The sequence below is a fragment of the Dipodomys ordii genome, unplaced genomic scaffold, assembly GCF_000151885.1.
Source record: "Dipodomys ordii isolate 6190 unplaced genomic scaffold, Dord_2.0 Scaffold114, whole genome shotgun sequence".
Taxonomy (NCBI): Eukaryota; Metazoa; Chordata; class Mammalia; order Rodentia; family Heteromyidae; genus Dipodomys; species Dipodomys ordii.
In genome coordinates this window covers 292,039-319,249 of record NW_012267330.1, presented here as the reverse complement: position 1 = coordinate 319,249, position 27,211 = coordinate 292,039, and the positions used below count along the sequence as shown (strand labels likewise).

General features: G+C 40.8%; 1 protein-coding gene across 2 annotated transcripts in view; it reads right to left on the bottom strand.

Annotated features, from left to right (window-relative positions):
• The window catches only part of Plekhb2 (pleckstrin homology domain containing, family B (evectins) member 2), a 36,000-nt gene extending 10,860 nt beyond the window's left edge, over positions 1-25,140 (bottom strand). The window contains exons 1-6 of one of the 2 annotated variants that reach the window (XM_013028849.1): positions 25,054-25,140; positions 15,580-15,624; positions 12,506-12,658; positions 10,795-10,897; positions 5,050-5,089; positions 3,732-3,821 (exon numbers count right to left, since the gene is read on the bottom strand). In XM_013028849.1, the coding sequence (XP_012884303.1) occupies positions 3,732-3,821; positions 5,050-5,089; positions 10,795-10,897; positions 12,506-12,658; positions 15,580-15,616 (423 nt within the window). In that variant the 5' untranslated portion in view covers positions 15,617-15,624; positions 25,054-25,140. Of the gene's footprint in view, positions 1-3,731; positions 3,822-5,049; positions 5,090-10,794; positions 10,898-12,505; positions 12,659-15,579; positions 15,625-25,053 lie in introns of those variants that run through there. The other variant, XM_013028850.1, reaches the window with a different exon arrangement.
• Positions 25,141-27,211: the final 2,071 nt, after the last annotated feature.

Below are 27,211 nucleotides of genomic sequence, written 5' to 3'. Positions count from 1 at the left end.
CACAGGTCGGAGGAGGATTGTGGCCTGAGGCCAGTCCTGGGGAAAAACTTAAGATTTTACCTGAAAAATACCTAAAGGAAAAAGACTGGGAGCTCAGCCCAAGTGGTTGAGTGCTTGCCTAGCAAACACAAGTCTCTGATCAAATAGTTTATTCCAGAAAATGCAGGGTTGGGTCAGTATTTGAAAATCAATCAATGTAATCCACAATATAAGCAGATTAAAAAAGAAATAGAAACTACATGCTCATTTCAATTGACTCAGTAAAAGCATTGAGTCTAACATCCATTCGTGATTTTTACAAACAAAGACTCTGGGAACTACAAAAAAGAAAACTACCTCAACTTGATGAAGTTATTTAGAAAGAAAGAAAGAGAGGGAGGAGAGGAGTAATGAGTATTAGCATGCTCACCATGGTACAGCATTCCCCCAAACCCAAACACATCCTGCCTGACCATTGCCATTCAAAACAATTCTGCAAGTTGTAAGCAATAAGGCAAGAAAGAAATTGAGAAGCATACAGACTAGAAGACATAAAAGCATCCCAATTTGTACATGCATCTACAAAAAAGGAATACATGATTTTAGTAAGTCCACAGGCTATATAGATCAGCATACAAAATGAACTATACTCCATATACTCCATGTGAAGAGTAAAATTAAAATACAGCATCATATATAATCACTCCAAAAAGATGAAATACTTGTAAATCTAACCTAACTTGAACTGTTACACTTTTACACTGAAAACTAAAAAATACTGAAGAAAGAAATCAGAGAGAATATAAATAGAGACGCAGTCTATATTCATGCACTGGGAAACTCAATATAGTAAAGATGTTCATTTCTCTCCAAATAAACAGTAAACAAAAGTTTACAGCAATTTCTGTCAAGAGCCACACAAGATTTTATAGTATATACAAATACATTAATTCTAACTTACATAAAAAGTGGTAGAATCAAGAGAGCTAAAAGAAAGAAGGAAGAATGGAGGTGGTAGTAAATCAGCTTACCAACTTCAAAACATTACTGTATATAACTACAGTACAAGAACACTGTGTGTACTAGAGGAAGAAAAACACATTGATCAAGGGGCCAGAAAAATCAGAAATAGACACACACCTTATAAAAATATTAACTCAAAATGGGTCACAGTGGTAAGATAAAACTTTAAAATGGTAAGATAGTAACATAGGAGGGAATCTTAGGAAACCTGGGCTAGGTGAGGTATTAGATATGACAACAAAAGAATGATCTAGAAAAAGAAAAAATGGTGACTGGAAACATTTAAAACTTTGTGAAAGGCCTCATTAATGAGTACAAAGACAAGCAATAGAGCTGGGGGAGGGGTAAGGCTCAATGGCAGAGCACTGGCACAGCATTAAAAAAGCTCCAGTTCCATCTCCTACACTGCAGGGGGAAAACAAAACAAAACAAACAACAGAAAAAGACAAGCTACAAGCCATAAATTTGACAAGAGTCTTATCTTAACATACAGATAAGAACTCAAACTGAGAGCCAGGGGCTCTTGCCTGCAACCCTAGCCATTCAGGAAGTTGAGATCAGAGGTTTAAACAGGAAATCAGCACAGGCAAACAAATTCAAGAAACTCTTAACTCCAATAACCAGCAAAAATCTGGAAGTAGAGGCATGGCTCAAGTGGTAGAGTTATAACTTGAACAAAAAAAAAGCTGAGTGTAAGTCCAAGTTCAAGCCATAGTACCAGAACACACACACACACACACACACACACACACACACATACATCCACACACACACACACATATACACACACACACACATTCATAGAAAGAAATCTCAAATGTCAACATTTTTTAAAATGCAATTATAAAAATGAGAAAAGAAATAAAGAGATATTTCCACTAAGGAGGAAATACAGATGGTAAATAAGTACATGAGAAGATGTTCAACATCAACAGCTTTAGGGAAATGCAAAGTAAGTCCACAAAGAGCTACTACTGCAGATAGGACAGCTAATAAAAAACAAAAACAGTGATAATACCTAGCCCAGTGAGGATTCAGCAAAACTGGACCACTCAGACATCACTGGTAAGAAAAATCCAACTTAAAAAAAAAAATTAGGGCTGGGAATGTGGCTTAGTGGTAGAGCGTTTGCCTAGCATGCATTAAGTCCTGGGTTCGATTCCTCAGTACCACATAAACAGAAAAAACAAGAAGTGGTGCTGTGGCTCAAGTGGTAGAGTGCTAGCCTTAAGCATAGAGAGGCTCAGGGACAGTGCCCAGGCCCTGATTTCAAGCCCCAGGACATGGCAAAAAAAAAAAAAAAATTAAATTAAATTAAACCTATACTTAACTATGTACACACAAGTGTTTGCTGTAAGTTTTACTAGTAATAGCCAAATGCTGACAACAAAATACCCCTCTGTGGGAAATGTTGTTCCATACAAAATGTAGGATATTTGTACCATGGAACACTATACAGCAATAAAATGGAACAGACACGCTAGGAACCCTCGGCCCACTCTCATAATCTTAACTTTGGAGGCTGAGACCTGGAGGACCATGGGTTCAAGGTCAGTTTAGACAGAAAAGTCTAGTACTATTTTAACAGAAGAAGCTAGGCATGGCAGCACACACTTGTCATCTTGGCTATGATAGACAGCCTAAAATAAGTAGATCACAATAGAAGCTTATGCCTAGCCAGAAAATAAGGCTCTATCACAAAAACAATCACTGCAGAAAAGGAGTAAGGTGTGGCTCAGCAGGATAGCACCAGTGGAAGGATACACAAGGATGAACCTCAAGGGCATGCTGAGTGACAAGGCCATTATTCATCACTGAAGTGAAGAGATTGGCCCTGCTGTGGGGAAAGTGTGTGTGTGTCTAGGAAAGGAGTCACAGGAGGAAGGCTCTGTGAAGATCTGTCATGAACAGGTTGGTGGTTACTACAAGCTACACAATAACACAGGATTACACATAGTACTATATAAATTTAAAATTCCTGGCTTTAAGCCAGGCACTGGTGGCTCACGCCTGTAATCCTAGCTACTCAGGAGGCTGAGATCTGAGGATCTCGGTTCAAAGCCAGCCTGGGCAAAAAAAGTCTGTGAAACTCTTATCTCCAATAAACCACCAGAAAGTCAGAAGTGGTGCTGTAGCTCTAGTGGTAGAACGCTAGCCTTGAGCTGAATTGCTGAGGGACAGCGCTTGGGCCCAGAGTTCAAGTCCCACGACCAACAAAATAAATAAATAAATAAAAAATTCCTGGTTTTGATGCTATCTAATATGCAACAATCAGAGAAACTGGTTTAAAATATACCGAAATCTGTACTGACTTTCTGCAACCTTAAATATATACCCACTGCATCTGATTTAGGTAATTTTTTTTCAGGTCTTTTCTCACCCTCAAAAAAAAAAATTCTGATTATAAAGAGAATTCAAATCAATACATATAAACTATAAATCTTCAAAAATCTCATTATTTAAAGCAACTATTATTAACATGATTCATCTTTGAGGCTTATCTTAAAAATAAACCCTGTGAACATAAATTCAAATAGACAATAGCTTCTTTACCTCATAAAAGCATAAGTTGATAAGGAACAATTTGTTTCAGAAAGTAAAAGTTTAAAGTACATTCCTAATCTCTGATACTGTTTCATATTAAAATCAAAACACAAAGGCACAGGACAGCAGAGACCCGAGAGAGCTCTCCTCATCTGAGTGTGACCCTGCTCAGGTGGGCATCCTACCTCAGCTGTGGGTGCGGCATAGGCCATGTACGGAGGAGGCGAGGAAGCCACAGCAGCCTCATCGGACAGGACTGCTGAGCCAACGTATGCCTGTATGGGAAGAGGACAGGTAAGAGCCAGAAGTACTTTTATTTTTTTTTCAGAAGTACTTTTATTTTGCAAGTGAAAGGACCAAGAGATATGAGAAGTAGGAAGCCCTGATGGTGGAGAGGAGTGGACAGAGCCATGAGCATGTTCTCTTAGTCCAGGAGCCAGGCAGCTATCCCTGTCCACTCTGCAATAGAAACAGCCTTGAGGCTCCACTGCCACACAAAGGCTGTAAAAAGACAGCATGCCACTCTCAATTCTCTGTTCACAATCTGACATGGAGCAATTAAAGACGTGTCCTGTACAGTCTTTTTATTATTATCTCTAGGTATTTGTACAAAGGGATTTCAATTCAACGTATCAGTTTGTAGGTACAATGCACCTTGATCCACGTCATCCCTTCCATCACTTTCCCCCTCTCTCAACCCTACCCATCTCCTCCATTTACCTAGTTCCATTTTTAGTCTATTTTTTCAGCCTTTTTTTTTTCTGTCAGTTGTGAGGCTTGAACTCTGGTCCTGGGTGCCATCTCTAAGCTCTTCAGCTCAAGGCTAGCACTCTACCACTTGAGCCACAACGCCACTTTTAGTCTGTTTTTTTTTTTAATGTTAAAATGTTCATTCAATCGTTCTCCAGTAGAAAAGAAAAAATAAATCACTGTTTTCTAAAAAAAACACACAAGAATTATTGGTATTTTGCCCCTAACGAGACTAATTTCACCTAAAAAGAACATTTGCTGTAGGAGGTGACTGGAACTGCTGAGTAGGCATACAAGAAAGAATATATTAGGCTAACAAGAATAGAAAACACTGGTATTTGAATAGTAGGCTTTTTTACATTCTTTCCCTACATGTACAAATTCTTCTGTAAGCTTCATCTCATTTTTTTTCTTCCTACAGAGATAAATGAAAAAACTAAAAGCCCATCTTGAAGAATGAAAGTGTTGACCAGAGGTCCTGCTTGCTTGATTGCCTGGTAGGCAAAGTGGGACCTATTGCCTCCGAAACCTCCTAAGATCAGAAGCAGAACCAGAGAGAAGTATAAAGCCCAAAATGTCGTGAAATCTTATGCACAAAATAGATACTATAGTTCCTTTTGGACTTCAGGACACAGCACAGCACAAAACAAAACTGCAAAACGCAAACATTTCTAGACAACATTGGAACTGGTATGCCTGTGTGAAGAGGGCTGTGCTATGTTCTGGCCATGGTGACAGCCATTAGCGACTTACAGTGTTTGTTCTGGAATCCTGCAGTGTAAATTTCCAGGCCCTGGAAAAAAAAAAGGTGCTTTAACTAAGGTTATCTAACAGTTCAGTGATTCCCAGACTCAGGTTAACATCAGAATTCCTAAAAAGACTTGCTTAAAGAACAGGTCTTTAACTTTCCCCAAAATCAATACAAGGAATATATCCCCCCCCACAGACACACACATATACATTTTTAAATATACCTATTATGGAAAAATAACATTTTAAACACAATGTAAACTAATATATCTACTTTATTTCTTAAATAAATATGAAATATACTGCAATTTGCCTTGCAGTTTAAGTCACATAACTAGATCTACTTAATTTTTAATAGTTTTCCATGATATAAGTAAGCTTAGATAGCCAGCAATGTATTCCAATTGAAAAGAATGTTTAAGCAGGTGTCTGTGGCTCACACTTGTAATTCTAGCTACTCAAGAGGCTGAGATCTGAGGATCATGGTTCAAAGCCAGCTAAACAGAAAAGTCTTTGAGACGCTTATCTCCAATCAACCAGCAAGATGAAAGTAGAGCTGTGTCTAAAGTGGTAGAGCACCAAAATTGAGAGCATAAGTGGGGAGGGGAGCCACACAAGATCAAGAGGCCCCAAGTTCAAGCCCCAGTAAAGGTAATGACACATACACATACACACACGCACGCACACACACACACACACACACACACACACACACACACACACACACAGAGGAATGCTTTTCTTAACCTTATTACCCTTGGTACTCCAGTAAACATTTTCTACAGGATGAATTTGAATGAACTGCTAGATCAAAGGATATAAACATCATATCAAAGGCCCAGTAGAAAGTGTGTAACAATCCTGCCTAATCTTCCCCTACATGGCCACAAAAAAGATTCTTAAATCTTAAATTTCACAAGAGTTTTCTCAGTTGTTGGGTAATTATCTCTTCTTCCCTCGCCCCTCATTCTTCTTTCTAACCTTCTTCTCTCATCCCTATCATTTCCATCTATGTTTTACTATCTCCTTGAGTTGAAAGATTAACTCATATTTTCAAATGTTCTGGTTTTCTAATGAATGTATTTCACTTGTATTTCCCCACATTTGTGGGGAACCTTGGCTCAAGCTGCTAAGGGCACTACATGCATCATTCGTGTGCCTTACAAGTATTGTTTGTCAGGCAGGACAGTCCAGCCTTTGGTCTACAGATTCAGTTCCATTATTCCAGAAGATTTTTCTTCTTGCACTGAATTTCTATATACCTCTTCTTTGGATTCTGTGCTTTGTGGATATCAATAATCTTTCTGAATGCTTTTCATCTAACATAGCTTTCATCTTTTTCTCAATTGTTTTTACCATATTTTCACTGAGATTTCCTCCACACCAATGATTCACTGTTCAGTTGGGTTGTAAACCAGGGGAAACGTTAGCTTCAAATTTAATGATACCCCAAGAGGGCCAAGGCTATAGACACAATGGGCACACACCCTAACCCTTAGGCATCTTCCATTCTACAGTAAGAGGCAGAGGACAAGAGAGTAGGAAAGGGAGATGTCATTTTAAACATGGCAGCTGGGCTGGGAATGTGTCTTAGTGGTAGTATGACTAGCATGTGTCATGCCCTGAGTTCAATTCCTCAGTACCACATAACAGAAAAAGCTGGAAGTGGTGCTGTGGCTCAAGTGCTAGCCTTCAACTAAAGAAGTTCAGGGACAGTGCCCAGGCCCTAAGTTCAAGCCTCAAGACTTCAAAAAAAAAAAAATGGCATCTGGAAAACCACTCTGGAATCATTCGCTCTGTCATGCTTTCTCTCTCTCCTCCCAATCCCCACCCCACTCTTTCATTCTGAATTTTATGCATTTGAACTGAGGACCTCAGGCTTACTAGACAGGCATCCTACCTCTTGATCCACAGTTCACAACCTTGTTGCATTAATTATTTCAGAGACAGAGTCTCATCATTATGTTTTTATGCACAGGCCAGACTAGAACACCTTTTTGTCTGTACTGACTTTGAACCTTGATTCCCAATTAGCAAGGATTACAGGTGTAAGCCACCAAACCCATTCCTTTAGTTTTGAGTTCTTTGAAACTTTATTTCTGCTTTGCTAGCCTCCAAACTAGGAACTTTTTCTGAGGCTTGCATCTTCCTTCCATATTTTTTTCCTTAAGGCATATTTGTAGAGTTGCCCAGCCATGGTTATATGCCCTAATCATGTTTAACCTGGAAAGGGATATCCAAAATATGTTTGCTCTGATGATGATGAGTCACTTTTCCATAGTGTCTGACTAATCAAGCATTACCTGGCAGACCTAGCCTTGCCTGTATCCACAGCAGTGTGATGGACTAGATGTGACCCACAACTACTTTTGTATAATTCAAGGGCATGAGGTAGAAGAGATTTTTTTTCTGGGACAGAATAGGCCCCTTCTGAAAGATGTGGGTCTTATATTCTTTAATGACCATATTCTTTTGAATCTCTCATGCTAATTTTCACATCACCAGCCAGAGAATTACCCAACACAGGTAAGCATCAGTGCCTTCAGTGCCCAGGTATGAAAAACCCTAGGGAACCTCCCAGCCTCTGATAAAGTCACAGGAATATCTGCTCTGAAGAGCTTTACATTACCTTTCCCAAAAAGTATTTTACTCTTAATGCTATCACTCACAATTACAGACTATTACTACAAATTTACGAGGTTTTATTAATTCATGTTATGCTGTCTCTGATATCAAACATGAGGATAAGGACAGTGATAAAACTCAGAAGAATTGTCTACTTCACTTCTTTGGCTATTCACAGTTTGTGCTTGAAGTTCAACTTCTGCTGTTGAAATGTCTTCATTTCAGAAAATAATTGGAGAAAATTTGTCAGGTTCATTTTAGCACTTTTACTCAGGAATCTCTGCTATAGGTTGAATTGTCTCATCAAAAGGTAAGTTTAAAAAAGTGTTTAAAGCAGACAGAGCAAGTTTATTTGAGGCTGAGTATGAGACTCTGGCAATTCAGCTGAGAAACTGACTTCAGATCTCTAGACCCCAGAACTATGAGCAAATCGGATTCTGTTGCTTTCATTATGCAATTTGTGGTACCTAGTGTAACAGCCCTGAGAATATCTCTTATTCTACTTTTTTACCAAACATTTTATTTCACATTTGCTTCTTAGTACCAGAATAAATAGTTGTACTTTGTATCTTCTACCTAATCTCAAACCTTATTTTCCTAAGGTAATGTGACCATCTCACCTTAAATGAAACCATGGATACTGTCGACATAACTAATGATAGGTGAATTTTTTAGTGATTTACCATACTTTACCAGTTTGTCTTTTTCTGATTATAGGAAGCATTTTCTGTTCCTTTTATTCCCCTGGTTTTAAAGGTATTATTCTCCATATATTTCCCACCTAATTAATGCCTTTAATATCAGATATAGAAGGCCAGACATGGTGGCACATACCTGTAATCCCAGCTACACAGGAGTTAGAGATAGGGGGAATCATAAACCAAGGTTTACCCTGGGTAAAAGTGAGACTCTACCTGAAAAACAAACTAAAGTAGAAAGGGGGAGAGATGTAAAGTGGTACAATACTTGCCTCACAAGCATTAGACACTGAATTCAAATCCCAATACCACCAAAATAATAATAAATCAGACACAGATACAAACTCCTATTTTTTTATTCTAAGATTAGAGCTGACCTACCCTCTCCTTCAGGCAAACCTTCACCATATTTTTACTTCTTCTACAAAAGGAAAAAAAAAACTCCATGTTTTGCTGAAACACTCTCAAGTGCTAGTTCTAGTTGTTTTTTTCTACTATTGAAACATTTCACATAATCACCATTTCAGCCCCAAGAGAGCACAGCAGTTGAGACTAATCCATTAACTCCATGCCAGGGAATGTATAATGGGAAGAATGATGGCCCATAAAGATGTCCACATCCTAGTTTGTGAACATGATGGCTTACAGGGCAAAAAGAGACTGTGCAACTATAATTAAGGCTAAGTACTTGGGGTGAGGAGAGTATCCTGGAAAATCTAGGTGGGCTGAAACGAAACATAGCCTTTTCTGGCTATAGAGCTAGAACAGTGGCAGTATGACAAGACTGGCACATTTTTTAGGAGAATAGTGCTAAGAGCCAAGGAATGTAGGAAGCCCTTCTATACTGAAAACGTAAGAAAATAGATTCTCCTATAGAGTACCTATAAGCAAGGAAGCCCCACAAATACCTTTTTAGTGAACTTTGTTTAAACTTCTGACTTTCAGAGTATATGCCTACCAGTGTAAGGTCCCTGTTCAATCTCCAGTATCACCAACAAAAACAATATAGTATAATGTAGATTCCTGTGTACATACTAATAGTAGAGCTTGGACGAAGGGTCTGGGTACTGTCCCTTTTCACTTAAGGCTAGCACTGTACACTTGAGCCACCCCTCCACTTCTGGCTATTTGATAGTTAACTGAAGATAAGCCTCATGGACTTTCCTGGCTGGGTTGACTCTGATACTCAAATCTCAGCCTTTTGAGTATCTAGGATTACAAATGTAAGCCACCAGAGCCTAGCTAGTGTGGATTCTTTGAAGCCACTAAACTTGTGTTAATTTGCTAAAAGAATGAACAGAGAAGCTAATTAATTCTTCTATTCCTCAATTTATATACGAAGAGTAACAATATCTATTTTGTAAGTCACGGTGATAATTAAAATATCTACAAAGCAGTTATGCCCATGCCTAGTACAAAGTAAGTGTTCAGTATTTGTTAACTTACTAAGTAGTAATGATAGTTACAGCTTAGGAAAGGACCAAATTAGCCTGATACATGTCATTTTTTTATCCTTTTTTAGGAAAACCCTATCTCCCAGAATACACCATTTAAGATTAACTGGTACAAATCAAAGAGTATAAAAAACAAGTTACATCTGGTATTTAAACCATAGAGTTTGGCATAGAATTAACATTTATCTCAAGGATGAGCATGAGCATGAATTAACAGCAGCCACTGACAAAATGGTCTGTGGGCTTCTATGAAAATGTAATTTATGTGCCAATACTTCAGTGATCCCTGCTAGCGAATTCTTACCAGGTCCAAAATTAACATACTGTAATGATACACAGTTAACAGAAAAAACTCATTCTCCTATATCTCATTCAGCCAGTGTTTTCAAAGATCTAACCTAATGTTAATGCTAATGTCAATAGGCTGAGGACCATTTTAATTTTGCATTTTAGTTCATGATCCCTTCTTGCACAGCTAGTAGATGAAAGTAATTGCGACCAAAGCTAAATAATAAGATACTACACTTCTTAAAGACATATTTACATTTTTTAAAAAGACGCAAGAAATAACTCACCTATGCCTATGAAGGTACCTAGTGTGACTCTGACAATAAAAAAAGCATGGTGGGGGGGAGCACAAAGTGACTGCCACTACGTTCTGCCACCCTCATGGCCTGGCAGTCTAGCTGGGCAGGTGTGACAGGCAGAACCTGCAACCAGGAAAAAGTCCTTGTTACATTCCTCTCACACACTGCTAAGTCCTATGTTCCCCTGCCTGAGGAAACTCCAATCCCATTCTTTTCTCTTTATGATAACTAAAAATTAAACCAGTAACTACCTTGTAAATTAAACACATAGAACCAAAGCATGGGGTTAGAGCAATGGCTAAGGTAGTAGAGCACCAGCCAATGAGTAAAAGAGTCAGAGTTTGAATTCAGGATGCAGACCAAAAAAAAGAAGAAAAAACTCACAAACAATCATCTGTGCTTTCTGCACAAAGACTAACAGTTTTCCCATCTCGGCAAACAATCTGCAGCAGACAGTCTTTTGGCTTCCCATCTGGAGGCTGAATGTCTAGGGGGAAAAAAGAAGACAGAAGAAGCACTTACACAGTTGGTTTAAGATTTCTCCTTACACATTCTAAGACCTAACAACTTAGATTAGCAAAAATCTGGATAAGAAATGTCATGCTATATCCAAGAAATAACCTGTAGCCTTGACCAACTATGTGAGAAGGAAACAGCTAGGCTGCCCATCAGGAGTGGTAGTTAGAAGACTTCCACAAAACTTAATCTTTTCAAGTTCAAAAGCCATGTACATATGACAAATAAGATGATGTTAAGTGAAATGAACCCCAAGATAAATATTAACATATTTAAAATATACTATGTGATTTTTTTGTTTCTCTTGTATGTTCTTCTCCCACGCTATAACCGGTTGTCACTGTATTTGATGTTAGTGCCCTGCATCTTGTATATACATTTCTCTAATTTTGGGATGGAAAGGAAAACAACAAAATGCTGAAATAAGGATGCAGGTTGACCCACTATAACAATGAGATGTACACAACACTATGTTGAAGACAAACTTTACAACTTGGGGGGGAGGAAGGAAGAGTTGGAGAGGTAGGGAGGAAAGGGATGATAGGGAAAAACAAAGGAGGAGCTAACAATGCTGGATAGGAAATGTTCTCATTATCTTACTCATGTAACTGTAAACCCTCTGTACAGTATTTTTACAATAAAAAAACATTTTTTAAAACTAATCTGTTCAAGTGAATATGAGAAGTAATTCCAGGAGAGCATGATATTGTAGAAGCCAACAAGTAGCCAGAAGCCAGTGACTCATGCCTATGACTCTGGCTAATCAGAAGGCTGAGATCTGAAGATCATGGTTTAAAGCCAGCCCAGGCAAGAAACTCCATGAGACTCTCATCTCCAATTAATCACCAAAAGCCAGAAGTAGAGTGATGGTTCAAGTGATAGAGTACCAGTCTCTAACCAAAAAAAATCTAAGGGACAGGGCTCAAGTCCTGAGTTCAAGCCCCAGTCTGTACTGGCACATGAAAAAAAAAAAACTGATACGTGCCAGTTTCTGTCACAAAATAAAAATCCCTCTTGGGATTCTAACATCTGATTCCCTCTCCAGCAGGTGATAGGACATGAACTGAAAGGGCCTAACTCAGATGAGAAAATCTATCTGAATGAACTCTATGGTTCACAACCTAAGTGCCTGTGACCCCACTGTAGCTACCCATCTTGGATGGAAACTCTCTTCAGTCTATTAACAATAAGAAAGAAATCCAGTTCCCATTAAGATTGAGAAAGGAGCTAGATGTCAGTGGCTCATGCCTATAATCCTAGTTACTCAGGAGACTACAATGTTAAGATCACAGTTCAGAGCCACCCTGGGCAGAAAAGGGACAGTAGCCTCTTATCTCTAATTAACCATCAAGAAGCTGGAAGTTAAAATGTGGCTCAAGTGACAATGTACCAGTCCTGAGTAAAAAAGCTAAGGGACAATACCAACCCCCTGAGTTCATGCTCCGATATTGTCTCTCTCTCTCTCTCTCTCTCTCTCTCACACACACACACACACACACACACACACACACACACAGATACACACAAAAAAGACTACAAAATGGCAGGTGACATAATAGAACAAAGCCAAGAAGCTTACCCCGACACTCATGCCCCATGCGAAGATTGATGCAGTCCACCGGCATATGGACTTTATCCTCAATACTCTGCCGAGTCTGGTCATCATAATAGATTAGGTGGCCATCTGACCACAGGTCAAACCAATTCTTCTTCCAGCGTTTCAAGATTGTACCTGAAAATATAAGAAGATAGCTTTGGATGAAAAGAACAAAGACAGTATTCTTACTTACAGCAAAAACAAAGGGAACTGTCCTTTAGCCTGAAGCATACCTGCACAGAACTTAGTAAAGCCATTCATCAAATTGTTAGTGGAAACAGACAGTATGGCTTCTCTATACTGCTGTAACAAGGCTTCAGGCAGCATATTCTGCAGATACAGAGGAGGCTACCAGCCAATGGGCAAATCCCAAAACAAACAAGAAAAGTTAGGCTTTTGAAAAGCTTGCAGGTTCAAGTGGGGGAGTGCCTGCCCAGGAAGCAAGAGGCCCTGATTTCAAACCTATATACCAACCCCCCCACACACACACACAAAAAAAAAAAAAGCTGGATTAGAGAGTCACTAAGCAAATGATTATAATAGCTCTTGGGAAAATGTTTTTTTTTTCTGTCCTTAAGAACTTTAACCTAAACTTTTTTCTAATATTGCCCCTCAGAAAACTCTGAGCCAAGATCCTGTAGCTCACACCTGTAATCCTAGCTACCCAGGAGGCTAAGATATGAGGATCATGGTTCAAAGTATAGGCAGGTAAGTCCATGAGACCCTTATTTCCAATTAACCACCAAAAAGCCAGAAGCAGAACTGTAGCTCAGGTGGAAGAACACCAGCTTTGACCTAAAAAGCTAAGAGATAGAGCCCAGGCCCAGTAGCAGCGCGCACACGCGCGCACGCACACACACACACAAACACACACACACACATACAAAACACAGATACAGATGGAATCATGCCCTAGGTAAATAGGCACAGGGCTATTACCTGGTACATCCCCTATCCTTCTATTTTGTCATCTTGGACCAAGAATTTACTTCATAACGTTGTAATTTCCTTGCCTGCTGGGAAAGAATCTCCTGCAGTAGACTCTAGGGCAAATCTTAACTTCCAGCACTCTTTCTCACCCTGTTCTTGACCAATAAGCATAAATCTCCTTCTACTCCCTACATGTTCTTTTATGTGACATCCAGCCTTCCTATTACCAATACTATACTTTCTCATTGTAACACCAATATCCACATGATGGCCAGGGCACAAGCTACCCAGAAACCACCAGACTGAGCCACAAAAAACAGTTGGAATCACCAGGCTAGGGGTTTCTGCCCAAGTATTCCCCCTGCCACTAAAACTCTTGACTGGGAATGCTCAAATCAAGTTGTACGATAGAGGCAAAGTACTAGCCCCTAGGTCTATGTAGGAAAAGGAGACCAGAGTACCACATGTATACCTCTGCTGCTATGCAACCCAATAAATGTAATAGATGTCCCCTCATTTGTTCTTCTCAAGATTGATTCTTCTGCTGTTAGTAAAGGAAACGCAATCCACATTTCTAGAGATGGGTCTATAAAATAGTCTTCTAAATACACACCTCTGAAATAGCTATGGTCTATTGCTAGGACCTTTGAAATGACTGGGTAACTTCAGGCTACTATGTGTAACATCATCAGGCTAGGCACTGGTAAGGAGCAAAAACACTGGTATACAAGATACTGTCCACTACAACTACAAACCACTTACAGTTAAATATGGTGGGAAAAGGAGAAAACCAGAGGACATCCAAAGGACCAGAATAAAAGTGGGGGAGGCAAGTATTCAGAGATGTTTGAGCAACTTCTTCACAGCCAAGGAGTGGTTGGGATCACAAAACCCAAAACAAGGAAACTTACACAAAGACTAGCACTAAACTCTAACACACCAAAACTTACTGTGTAAGTCAATATTGCAACAAATCCCTCTGTGCTAAAGGATGGATATGATACATGGTATCCTATGGTTAGGAAATAAAGGTCCAGGTCTAAGAATGTATAGACAGACACTAACAAGCTGAAAGGCCACATTTGTGTCAAAATAGTGTTAATGATGGAGTCAGACCTAGACAAATTACACTGAATCTCCACTTCAACAAGAAACAATAGCACCTGCCAAAACTTCAGACAAAACAATGGTTTTAATAAACTATCTAAAGCATGTAGTTGACTCTTCACTGCTAGATTTACAACCACAAATTAAAGTCTCTAAACAGTAAATAACACATGCTTTTGCTCATTTTTTGCTAAAGTCATAAATAACATAATGGTCACTTTTCCTTAATTTGTCTCTAAGACAGCAAAATAATCTACTTATTCTTCCTTTAATGAACAGACCCAGCTTCTCCTGCTTTAAAGTAGAGGATGACTTCCTCAGAGATGAGTAGACAATATATGAAGAACATGCCCACAGAGACAAGTCTAGGACAGTGGACCCCAACCTGCAAGAAATGAGCTTCTCTTCAATGGAGCTGCTTTGGAGACAAAAGTCTCTTCAATAAACTATGTCCTCAGTCAAGTTGTCCTCCAGAATCTGAGTCACAGTTCAATGCCCAGTAAGACAGATACTACTTACAGGCAGAGACTAAGTCCCAGTGACAATCTAGCAGTAAGGTGTGGTTAGAGTCAAGTGGAACCTCAGGTCAGCCATTAGTAATAAAGCAAGCTGTTAGTAATGGGGGAGCAGCAAGAACTGTCACTGATACCTCATTCCCTCATTCCCATCAAGAGCAAGCAAGGAGGAGCTCCATGTGTGTATATTTATAGAGTTCTAAAAATTCCCAAGAGGAAATTCAAAGCTACTACATTAAAAAGGATTTCTGATTCATTTTTAAATGTGATTCATTTCACTTGCAACTATGAAAATAGAACATGAAACCTGGTGAAATTGTTTTGGGAAGGGAGGAAAAGAGAATGGTAGAAGGGGTAAGACTAATTGGAATATATTGTAAACAAGTGTGGAAACAGAACACTGAACTGCCCCTCGGTATAACTAACATAAGCTAATGTTAAAGATGTGATTCATGTAGGCAAACAGAAATAAAGATGTGCAGAAAGCACAGCACATGTACTCACTCTGGCGTAGCAACCATCCACTCTTCACAAACGCCATCTCTTCACCTACAGAAGGAACAGGCAGGTTCAGAATAATATCCAGGAAAAGAGGGGCTCATCTGGCCCAATTCTCACTCCTCATGTCCTTCAGTGTGAGCAGAAGAACACTCAGAGCTATCTCACATCACTGGCCACCTGACCTCCGGAGTCTCCCATTCCCAGCTTGAACCACACCACCCACTTTGCTGAATCAAACAGAGAGGAAGCAGTCCCAGGATTACTAAGATCCAGCTCTGATAAAAATGTATGGCTTCTTATAACTCTCCCAGTGTCCTAGGGGCCTAGGTGTCCAGCTCCTAGCTTTACATCTGGCATGCCCAGATGATACAATCTGGGCAGGATAGCAGAAATACCAAGGGAAAAAGCTGATAAAATTAACTCCATCACAGTATTAAAAAAAAATGTTCCACAAGCCTTAGTCCTCCTACACCCTATCTACAACCTTGTACTCTGAAGGTTCTAGCATTCCTTCCAGTTTTTGCCAACTCATGCTATCTATTCTGCAATCTTTCGCCTCAGACATACAGCCAGCATCCACTTTGTCTCAGTAATCATGAACAGAAGCAGCTCAATCCTGCTGGCTGCCACCTTCTGACCAGCAGGGACCAGAATGCAGGTGGCTAATCCTAAAGACAGAAAATCTCACAAAGGTGATCCACCAACTAAACCCAAAACCCACTCTAATCCAGGGATTTCTGCTAAGCAAAAATGTAGGTTTATCCTTTAAGCTGGGTTGAATTTGGTTCCCTGCATTAACACACTGAAATAACCATTCTTCCAACAGGATTTGAGGTAGAGAAATATTATCATGTGCTCATTGAACAAATATTCTTAGTGTAGCTAAGAATTGTGCCCAAATTGCCCTACACACTGGAATTTGGCAGTTCAACTACCTGCTTTCATGTAGCTTACACTCTAATAGTAAAGAAACAAGTGAAAAAAGGATTTAAAAGCCAGGCTATATGTTGCAGACATTACATTTCTGCAATGTTATTACCTCCATTCACACCAAACTGGAAGGGTAAAATGCATTATACCAATGTGCAAAGCATGACAAATCCCTATGCCCATATCACATAAAAAAGAATCTCTCTAGCAACAGCTACTTAGCAAAAAGTACTTGAAGAAGAACCACCTAGTTACAATACAAAGAGAAAATCTGACTGAAATGTTGCCACACAACTCTGTTAGTAACATTAGTTTATGGCTTTGAAACAGGTATATAAAAATGTGGAACAAGGACAGCAACCAGGCCCTTACTTCAAGCCCCATGACCAATCAAAACTAAATAATGAATAAATGTGGGACAAAAGAAAGGAGTTTCTTGAATTTCTGTGGTATCTCTATTTAAATTTTAAATGTCTAACACCAATTTGGCTGTATTATTGCCATTTTAAACAGTCCAAATGTCAGGCCAGTAGAATACTGAATAGCTTTGCTTATTCTCTGTGCCCATCAGTTGAACATGTCTGTCAAATTACCATCAATAGCAACATCAAGGAAAATGTTTTTAAAAAACAGCTCTAGAAGACAAGTGCTGGTGCCTCGTGCCTGTAATCATACCTGCATATAAGGCTGAGATTTGAAAGAATCATGGTTCAAAGCCAGCCCAAGCAGAAAAGTCCATGAGACTCCATCTGCAAAATAATCATCAAAACTCAGGCTTAAAGGCATAGCTCAGGTGGTAAGTACCTACCAGCCATGAGCAAGCAAGCCAGCAAATGAAGGGCCTGAGTTCAAACCCTGGTACTAGAAAAGATAACTTTAGGTAAAGCACAAATCATTAGATTTCCTATTGTCTCTGCTTATAATCCACTAATGTATGAGTCGTGCCAGGGACGAGAGCACAGTTTCTTTGCAGGTAGGAACTAGATGTAAAAGATATCAAAAAAGAGAGACAGCAGATTTGGGAATAAGTTCCAGGCCAGTTAAATCAAGCTTTAAAATGGAGAAAAACAGAAATATGTCTGCAGGTAAAGAACATTACGAACATACTAGATATGCCTATGTAATACAATTAACACTATTAAAAGAAAGGGAAACATTAGACAGAAACTTTCCGACAAAGGAAATTCTGATGTTGAATTGCTTCTTTTCTGGTGTCATCCTATCCACCTTTAGTTATTATAGGGAACAATCTCATGGCTCCTAGTGCCCAGGTTTTATTATCTCTAACTCTAGTCTTCTCTAAAAGGAATCAGCACTCAGTGCAAATGAGCTGATTACAATGTAGGGGCTGAACATCTCAAGACAGTCCTGAGACATATTACTATTAAAAAGCAAAGCTGCATCATGCCTGGGAGCTTATATCTGCTGCTGTCCTCAGACAGAGGCAGGCTCGAGTCCAGGAGTTCAGTGTCAGTTTGACAGCCTGAGTAATGTAGTGAGAACTTGACTCTTAAGAAAAATTTGCTTTTAGAAATGCTTTTTAGAAAGGATTTGAAAAAGCCAACTAGCTGTAGAAAGGGCATCAAATTCCAATTAATAGTTACAGCTTATTAGAACAAGATAACTAGACATAATGGTGCATATCTATATTCACTCCAGGAGAGGAGACAGGAAGATTGAATTTAAGACCAGCTCAGGTTACCTGGTGAGACCAGGTCTCAAAACAAGGGAGGTGGACAAGTAACCTGAACATCAAGAATTCAAATTATACCATTATAAAATGTTAGTGAAAAAGAAATTTTCAATGTGAGTTTTATCTCACACAACTGGGAACAATGCAATTGGGCTTTTATATATAAAACTTACAATGCAATTGGGTTTTTATATATAAAACTTTATTATTATTGTTAAGGAGTTATACAGAGGTGTTATAATTCCATAAGTCAGGTAATGAGTACAATTCTTCTTGGAGAGCTGCCCCTTCCTTCACTTTCCCCTGTGACTTTTTTTTAAGCTGATACAGTGATTTTGTTTACTATCATCCCATAGATAATCCAAGTGTTCATTTTGTTCATAGTTAATCCAAGTATTCATTTTGTTAATAGTAAGGGATATGTGTCATATTTTGTATCTTAGATGTTAGGATTTCTTTTGTAAAACCAAAAGAGTAGATATCTAGGCTAAGGCTCAAGGTTATAGAGATTTAGACAACAAGGATAACCTAGGAATAGGCTTGAAACCAACCTAAACTTGAGCTAATGAAGAAAAATGGCTGTGGGGAAATGAACCATAAGTTCACATGCTAAGGAATGCATTGAGTTTGTTGATCTGAACTTGCTGGGCAGGCACCTACTGCTGGGTCTCCGGGAAAATGTAAAGAAGCCAAGAGGCTCCATAATGATGAGAGCATCTTACTGTACTGTGTGGAATTTGCAGAATCCTCACCCAGGGTATACAGTACTTTTAGCCACAGGGAATCTTCTTAGGACTCTGAAACCTGCGAACTATACCATCTAACAGAGTTAACAAGGTTGCAGACAGTTGAGTACTTTAAAGAAATGTGTGTCCTTTGTATCTTTTGGCCTCTGGGATTGGTCTCCACATTGGTTTCACTAACACACAGAGTACTACCTGCCTCTTCAACCTCTACTCGCAGCTACAATCTACCCTGGCCTCTGGCTCCCAATCCCTAACTAAGCCTCATGTGACACAAACTAGATCCCCTACATACCAAGCTAAGTTAAGACATGTCAAGGGAAGCAAGTCCTCACATAAGCAGTCACAATCACTTGTTTCTTAGCTGAGTCACCTTACTCATACTAAAGTTTGGCCCTGTCACACTCTTCCAGCAGGTCTTGAACCCTCCCAGAAGGTAAGGTCCAGAGAAGACACTGTGTATCATTTTGCTTGTCCTTAGTCTTCTGAAGAGTCACATGCTACTTCCTCAGAGTCCTAGATCCTACTAGCCTGTACTGCCTTCAGATTACCTACGGCAGGAGAAATGCTAAAGAGGCAGACTTTTAAAGTCTATCTTTCCATTTGTATCTCCTTTATATATTTCTAGAGAATTCCTGGTTCTTGTGGCTCAACATCATAGTTCACAGGGGAGATATTTTCCAAGGGAAAAGCAGAGAATACAATTAAAATGCAAATAACTGTAATGCACATGGCAGTATATGAGCTTCACCCATGGTGACTGCTCTGCTATTTCCGAGGTTAATTATGGATCATAATAGTGGCTCACGCCTATAATCCCAACAACTCAAAACACAGAGATCTGAGGATTGTTGCTTCAAGCCACCCTGGATAGGAAAGCCTAGCTCCAATTAACTAGCAAAAAAAGCCAGAAGTGGAGCTGTAGCTCAAATGGTACAATGCTAGCTTTGAGCACAAAAGATCAGGGACAGTGCCCAAGCCCCAAGTTCAAGCTCCAGGACCAGCACAAATGAAAGAAAGGAAGGAAGGAAGGAAGGAAGGAAGGAAGGAAGGAAGGAAGGAAGGAAGGAAGGGAGGGAGGGAGGAAGGAAGGGAGGGAAAGAAGAGAGAGCGAGAGAGAGAGAAAGAAAGAAAGAAAGAAAGAAAGAAAGAAAGAAAGAAAGAAAGAAAGAAAGAAAGAAAGGAAGGAAGGAAGGAAGGAAGGAAGGAAGAAAGAAAAGAAAGAAAGACACAAAACAGATAACTCTGCTCCCTTCTGAAACACAACCAGGATGATAACTGGAAACAAGGCATTAATCCACAATAATAAAGTGAAGAGAATGGCAAAAGAGACAACATCAGATAAGAAGTCAGATAATTCTAAAGCAACTAGACAAGAAATAACAGAAAATACAGCTTTCTTTGGTTTTCCATATGGTAACAGAAGCAAAAACTCAGCAAACCAACTCTAGCTGTATATAAAATTCTATAAAATTCAGAGAATGGAAATAAAAGATAAATCTGAAGGTGGGGGAAATACTGGCAGAATTTACTCAAACTCACTAAGAATTATTAGGCACCAGAACCATCTAGGTAGCAATACTTATGGCCCTGAGGATCTCCCTCTAGAGTGGCTCTGGGCTTGGGACATCAGGCACAGCTCAGAGTGGGTATGAGAAGTCACACCTAGAAGAGGAATATAGGATGTGAAAATCTTAAAATACCCAGTACCCTTCCATACCTCATCTCCTAGAAACTAGCCCAGTACTTAGGTCATAACCAGAGGAAAAGCTCACTGACACTGATGGTTTGGGGTTCCACAATAAAACAAAATCAAGTCTCCACTCAGCTAATAAACTTTAAGCACAAGACTTTCTATCAGTGTTTCTTAGTACCTTGCTTTTAAATAGGAACAAAGAGCAAGAATCATCTATCATTTAATAATAGCCTAACAGATAGATTAAAGAAAACAAGACTCACAGGAATCAGAGACAATGCAAGGAGCAAAGAAGTTCAATAATAAATAAATAAATAAATCCCTATTATTGGAGAACTAATACATGTTACGTCCAAAAAACAAAACTACTTTGTTGTAAAATAGAAACATTCAGCCGGGCACTGGTGGCTCACGCCTGTAATCCTAGCTACTCAGGAGGCTGAGATCTGAGGATCGAGGTTCAAAGCCAGCCCGGGCAGGAGAGACCGTGAGACTCCTATCTCCAATAAACCACCAGAAAACCAGAAGTGGCGCTGTAGCTCAAGTGGTAGAGCGCTCGCCTTGAGCTGAAGAGCTGAGGGACAGCGCCCAGGCCCAGAGTTCAAGCCCCACGACTGAAAAAAAAAAAAAAAAAAATAGAAACATTCAGAGAGCTCTCAGTTCCAAGATAACTACAACTAAAATTTTAACAAAGCTGGGAATGTAACCCAGTGGTAGAGCGCTTCCTGGGCAAGACTCTGAACCGTATCTCCAATACCAAGTATATGTGTGATAAAATTTAATAAAACCTAATGCTTATTAATATAGGCTTTAGAGCCTGTTTTTGCTGGGTGGTGGTACCTCATGCCTGTAATCCTAGCTACTCAGGAGGCTGAGATGTGAGAATCCAGGTTCAAAGCCAGCCTGGGCAGGAATGTCTGTGGGACATTTATCTCCAATAAACCACCTGAAAACTGGAAGTGGTGTTGTGGCTCAAAGTGGTAGAGCACTAGCCTTGGGCAAAATACCCCAAGGAGTGTGTCCTGGACAGTGTCCAGGCCCCAAATTCAAGCTCCAGGAAAAAAGAAAACAAAAGATTTGTTCTGTGTTTAAATCCCAACTCAGTTATGTTACCTTAAGCAAGTTCCTTTATATTTCTAAACTTTAATTTTTTGATCTATAAAATGAGAATACCACAGGCTGGGTGGCAGTGACTACCTGTAATCCTAGCTACTGAGGAAGTGGTTATCTGAGGATTGAGGTTCAAAGCCAGCCTGGACAGTCCATAAGGCTTTTATCTCCAACTAAACACCAAAAAGCTGGAAGTGAACTGTGGCTCAAGTGGTAGAATGATAGCCTTGAGCAAAAAAAGCACAGGGACAGTGCCAAGGCTCTGAGTCCAAGCCCAGGACTGGCAGGCACACATATACACACAAAGAAAATACCACAATTTACTTGATAGGATGTTTGGAAGACTGAGTAAAATATTCAAGTATGTGGCATGATGCCTGATAGTTACTAACACTCTACTCATGATAACTGCTTCCACAGTAACAAGTACTACCACCAACACCAATGTTAGTTTACTCATTTAATTATTTGGATATTTATTTAGATTTTAGTAGTTGGACAAATGGGTCTCAACTTTGTGTCAGTCTGAATACAATGTATCTTGATCAATGTCATCCTTTCCATCATTCTCCCCATATTTCTCAATCTCACCCATCCCCTCAATTACCATTTTCATGTATATATGTATATATATATATATATATGTTGAATATTATGACTATATTCACCTACCTTTCTTCTTACCATTCATTTTATTTACTCTATACACTTAGCTAAAATTTGTCCACAACATTGTAGAACAGGGACATTAGTCTGTTTCTCAAAAGGAGCAGAAGACTTAGCAAAATACCTTGAGGAGCAAACTTTAAACACAGTTTAGAAGAAGAAAAAAGAGGGAGCAAGGGAGACAAGCAACTTATTCCAACATTTCACTTTTTATATTCTGGAATAGGGCCTAATTCATAAGTTAAAATTCATCCAGCTAGCCGGGCGCTGGTGGCTCACGCCTGTAATCCTAGCTACTCAGGAGGCTGAGATCTGAGGATCGAGGTTCAAAGCCAGCCCGGGCAGGAGAGACCGTGAGACTCCTATCTCCAATAAACCACCAGAAAACCGGAAGTGGCGCTGTAGCTCAAGTGGTAGAGCGCTTGCCTTGAGCTGAAGAGCTGAGGGACAGCGCCCAGGCCCAGAGTTCAAGCCCCACGACCGACAAAAAAAAAAAAAAAAAAATTCATCCAGCTAGATAAAAGTCTGATGTTCATCTTAGAGGACAAAATAAGTTAGTTGTAAAACAGCCACATTACTTCCAGGACAATAAAATCTACAGAAGCCTTGAAAACCTTGCCACATTCAACAGTTCAGATTAAATAGGAATTCAACTCAATTGTAATGCACCGAGTACAAAAGAATCAACTTAACAGGTGAAAAGATAACAGTGCCAGATCTGGACCTGAAGCTATTCTGCCTCTCCTCCCTGGCATGACCTTGAGCAAGGTACTAAACCTCCCTAAACCTGTTTTCTTACTGAATGAAAGAAAAGACACACCAATTACCTAATGGGGTTATTATGAAGGTTAAACTAGGTGTGGCAGAAAGAGCCATACAGCAGAGCCTTCCATAGTTATGAATGCCTGTAACTACACTACTATCTTGTTTCAAGAGCTGTAATTCTGGGTAACTCCACCAAACACAACTCGGCCTATTCTAACTCTCATTCACTTTAGCTGTAAACAATTGCCTCAAGAAAAGGGGAAAAAAGAGTAATTACAAATCCCAGGTATAGGGCTGGGATGTAGCTCAGTGGCAAAGCGCTTGCCTAGCAAGTGCAACGTCCTGGGTTCGATCCCCAGTGCCAAAAAAGAAAAGACAAAAAAAATACAGCTTAAAAAAAAACCAAACAAAGAAATCCCAGGTATATGCCAACACCAGAGGGGTTCACATGTAGTTCCCATTTCCAGCAGACCTGCCCAGGGTCAGGTCTTCTAGATACAGAGAACACACCCGGGTCCTCACAGAACCAGCGGCAGGAGTATTCCCACCCACCTGCTGGCCCTTAAGCAGGTGCGCCCACTGCACAGATACCTGTGTGCCTATGCATACATGTTTGGATTACTAATATCTTCCATAAATATTGTGGGCTATAAGTAAACAGGCAGGCCCCAGCCCTAGCTCCCCATGTGACTTCCAACAAATCACTTCCGCATCAACACTGATTCCCTCTGAGGCCTGAGGAAACAGGAAGAGCCCTCAATCTAGTATTGGTTGTTCTGTTTCCTGCTCAAATGGGAGACATCAAAATAAGGAGGAACTAGAGGAGAGGGAAGAGAGAATATTTGATGATAATCAACCTCATTCCTCTGCCCACAACGAAACACGATGTGTAAATTTACTCTACCAAGAAGCCTATTTGTGAACTGCTCTAGATGAGATTAACCCCGCCCCTGCAAAAAAAAAACTCATGCTTATGAAAAATAAAAATCCTTGACCTCAGAGTTCTCAATCCAGTTACATAACAGAATCAAATGTGAACGAAATATATACTGTAGAACCAGGCATCTATGACACTAAAGGCCGTCTAAGGCCAAAGCCTGGGAACAACAGCTAGGAAGGGCCCATCCGGGAGAAGCAAAGCGCCGAGGAAGGGCAGAAGGCCCAACCCCGGGCACTCGGCGCAGGGGCGCTGGCAAGGCGCCCGCAGAACCCAGGCTGGCAGAGAGGCCCACGGAGGCGGCCGCGCTCGGTGCTCGCAGGCCCCGGGGCTACGGAGGGGCGCGGGACCCAGGAGCCCGGGGAGGGGAGAGGAAGGACTGCGGCTCGCCGGAAAGGGGGCGGGCGCGGGAGGTCGGAGAGGTGGGGAGCCCAGCATAAGGACCAGGGCGCGGCGCCTCGGGAAGGGCGCGAGGATTAGGAAGGGCAGACTGGGGAGCAGACAGGACGGGGTTCGCTCAGGATCAGGGCACAGGCGGCTTCCGAAAGGGGAGCCGGGCTGGAGGAGGGGTCGGGCAGGGGAAGGCGGGGAAGGGTGGAGAAGTGCGGGCCCCTCCGGAGAGCTGAGAGGCGGAGGATCCGCATGGGGGAGTGGGGTCCTCTCCCGGGGTCGGGAGAAGCAAGGCTCGGGACCGGGAGGAGCGAGGAAGGAGAGGCGCTGGCTGTCCGAGGATTAGGGGCTGGGCGGCTGGGGATTCAGGACGGGGACGGGGAGGGAGGGTCCCCGAGGGCCAGAGTCGGGGGCTCCGGGAGGTGAGGTCCCCCTAGGGGCGCGGACTGAGGAGGACCCTAGAGGAGGTTCTGGTAGGGTCAGGAAGTGGGGAGCAGGCAGCCGGGTGAGAGGACCAGGGTCATCCCAGGCAGGAGGGGACGGTCACCTGCGAACACTCAGGCCGCCAGCAAGAAGCCGAGGAGACCAAGGACGCGCAAGCTGCCGAGAATGAACAACCCACCGGGCAGACGCACGCGCACGTCTTGCGTCCCTGCCCTGAGCGCATGCGCCGGGCACGCCGACCGTGTCGTGGGCGGGGCGGGGGCGGGGTCTGAGCGCGCGGGGCGGGACCTCGGCTAGGCGGTGCTCTTGGCGCATGCTTGGTCTTAGTGAAAGAGTAGGAAGCACCGGACTTGGGCTGTAAATCCTATCTCTCGCAAATAAAAGGACTGAGAGAAAGGCGTGTGTGTAGGACCTGGACTAGCCAAGGGCTAGCTCAGGCAGGACCTCCTCCTAGAAGTGAGGAAGCGCTCAGCTATTAGCCTGAAAGAATACCCAAAGGCCAAATTTGGAATACTTTTTAAGTCTCTTAGGATTGTTACAACACGGAGATAAGTATTAAAGAAATGCATCTTCCTTACAAAGGGATTGTAATTATTTTAACCATCAAGGCTGATATCTTGATCCCTACCCATCCAGAATTTGAGAAACGGCCTTTTCTAAGTGACCACGGTTCATATCAACAGCGATTAGACATGGTGGTAGTTACCCCCATAAGAAGCGATGAAAACTCTCCTGTGACCTTCCTCCAATATCCAGAACTACTATCTAACCCGCAGGAAGACACCAGACAGGAGTCAACAGAAGGAGGGACATTCAAAATAATAACCCATCAAAACTCATAACTGTCAAAATCACCAAAAAACAAAGAAGACTGAAGCTGTGTGGAGCCCCAAATGGGATCCTGGAATAGAATAAAAGTGTTCATGAAAAAACTATGAATGCTTTTTCTTAGTTAATAGTTTTGAAAAATGTACTACTGTTATGCAAGATGATAACAAAAGAAATTGTGTGATGGATATAATGTCTCTAAACTTTAAGTCTAAAATCATTACAGGGGCCGTAGGTATAGGTAATTCATATAACACTTGCTTAGCATGTATGAGATTCTGATATGGATCCCCTGCACTGCAAAAGAGAAAAAATATGTATTTCTAGTTTTTTTTTAAAAAAGATGATGAGGAAGAATAGGAAATGTTAATTTCCTTGCTGTTAAACATCTCTAGAAGAGAGCAGGAATGCTGTCTAGAATGGGATTTGAAGAAATCCCTGGCAACCCCCCTTCTGGGTGCTAGAAATGCTCCTTTTGTCTATTTGAATGGTGGACATTTGAAATTAAGCAAATGTTATCAAGGCTTAAGATTTATTCACTTTTCTGGGAAAAAAATTTAACCAAAAACAAGATATGTTGCAGAAATCCTGTTCTTACTGATTTTCCAAACTCTAAGCTCTGCACATAAAGATCCCTATCTTAACACAGCCCCTCTCTGAGGGTAGAAATGCTGGCTGGGGAGTCATGTGCACCAGCAACTGAGCTTTTGCAAGATAGCTCAGTTTACTTAAGCAAGAGTTTAGAGATTGGCACCATTTAGAATTCTTCCAGGTTCTACCACTCCTGAATGCCCTCAAGAAAAATGCTTCTTGACCAGTTCTGGTTAAGACTCTCAGTGTACTTCAGAATGCTGTCAGTGCTATGCTTAGGAGTTTTTCAAGGTTTGTATTTAAAGTATCAAAAAATACACTAACATTTGTTGAGTAATGACACTATGGATGTCTTACTTTTTCTTCCCACTTCTCTGCATTTACCAGTTTTCTTCAATAAATGTGGATTGCTTAAATAACAGGGAAAAGTGATATTAGCATCTAGTTTGGTTTAAGCTTTAGTAAGAAATGCCCCTCAGAAAATGTCCAGGTTAATCAAGTTGAGTTTCTGTCTAAACTGACTGATAAGAGGAGCCTAAACTGACTACAGGTGAGGACATCTTTCAAATCCCACATCTGACAATACTGAATGTATGACTTTGGGTCTGAGCCTGAGACAGAGACATTGAATAGCTTGATTGGAATGTCACACCCAGTCACCCTGCCTCTGTGGACCTCAGTTCAGCCAAACCAAATTACCTACTAATTTGCTCCATTCCCTTGTTTGTTTCCAATTATTAGGATAGCTTTTCTTGTATAAAGCAAGAAAAAATGAAGGAAGGACGAAAGGAAGGAAGGAAGAAAGGAAGGAAGGAAGGAAGGAAGGGAGGGAGGGAGGAAAG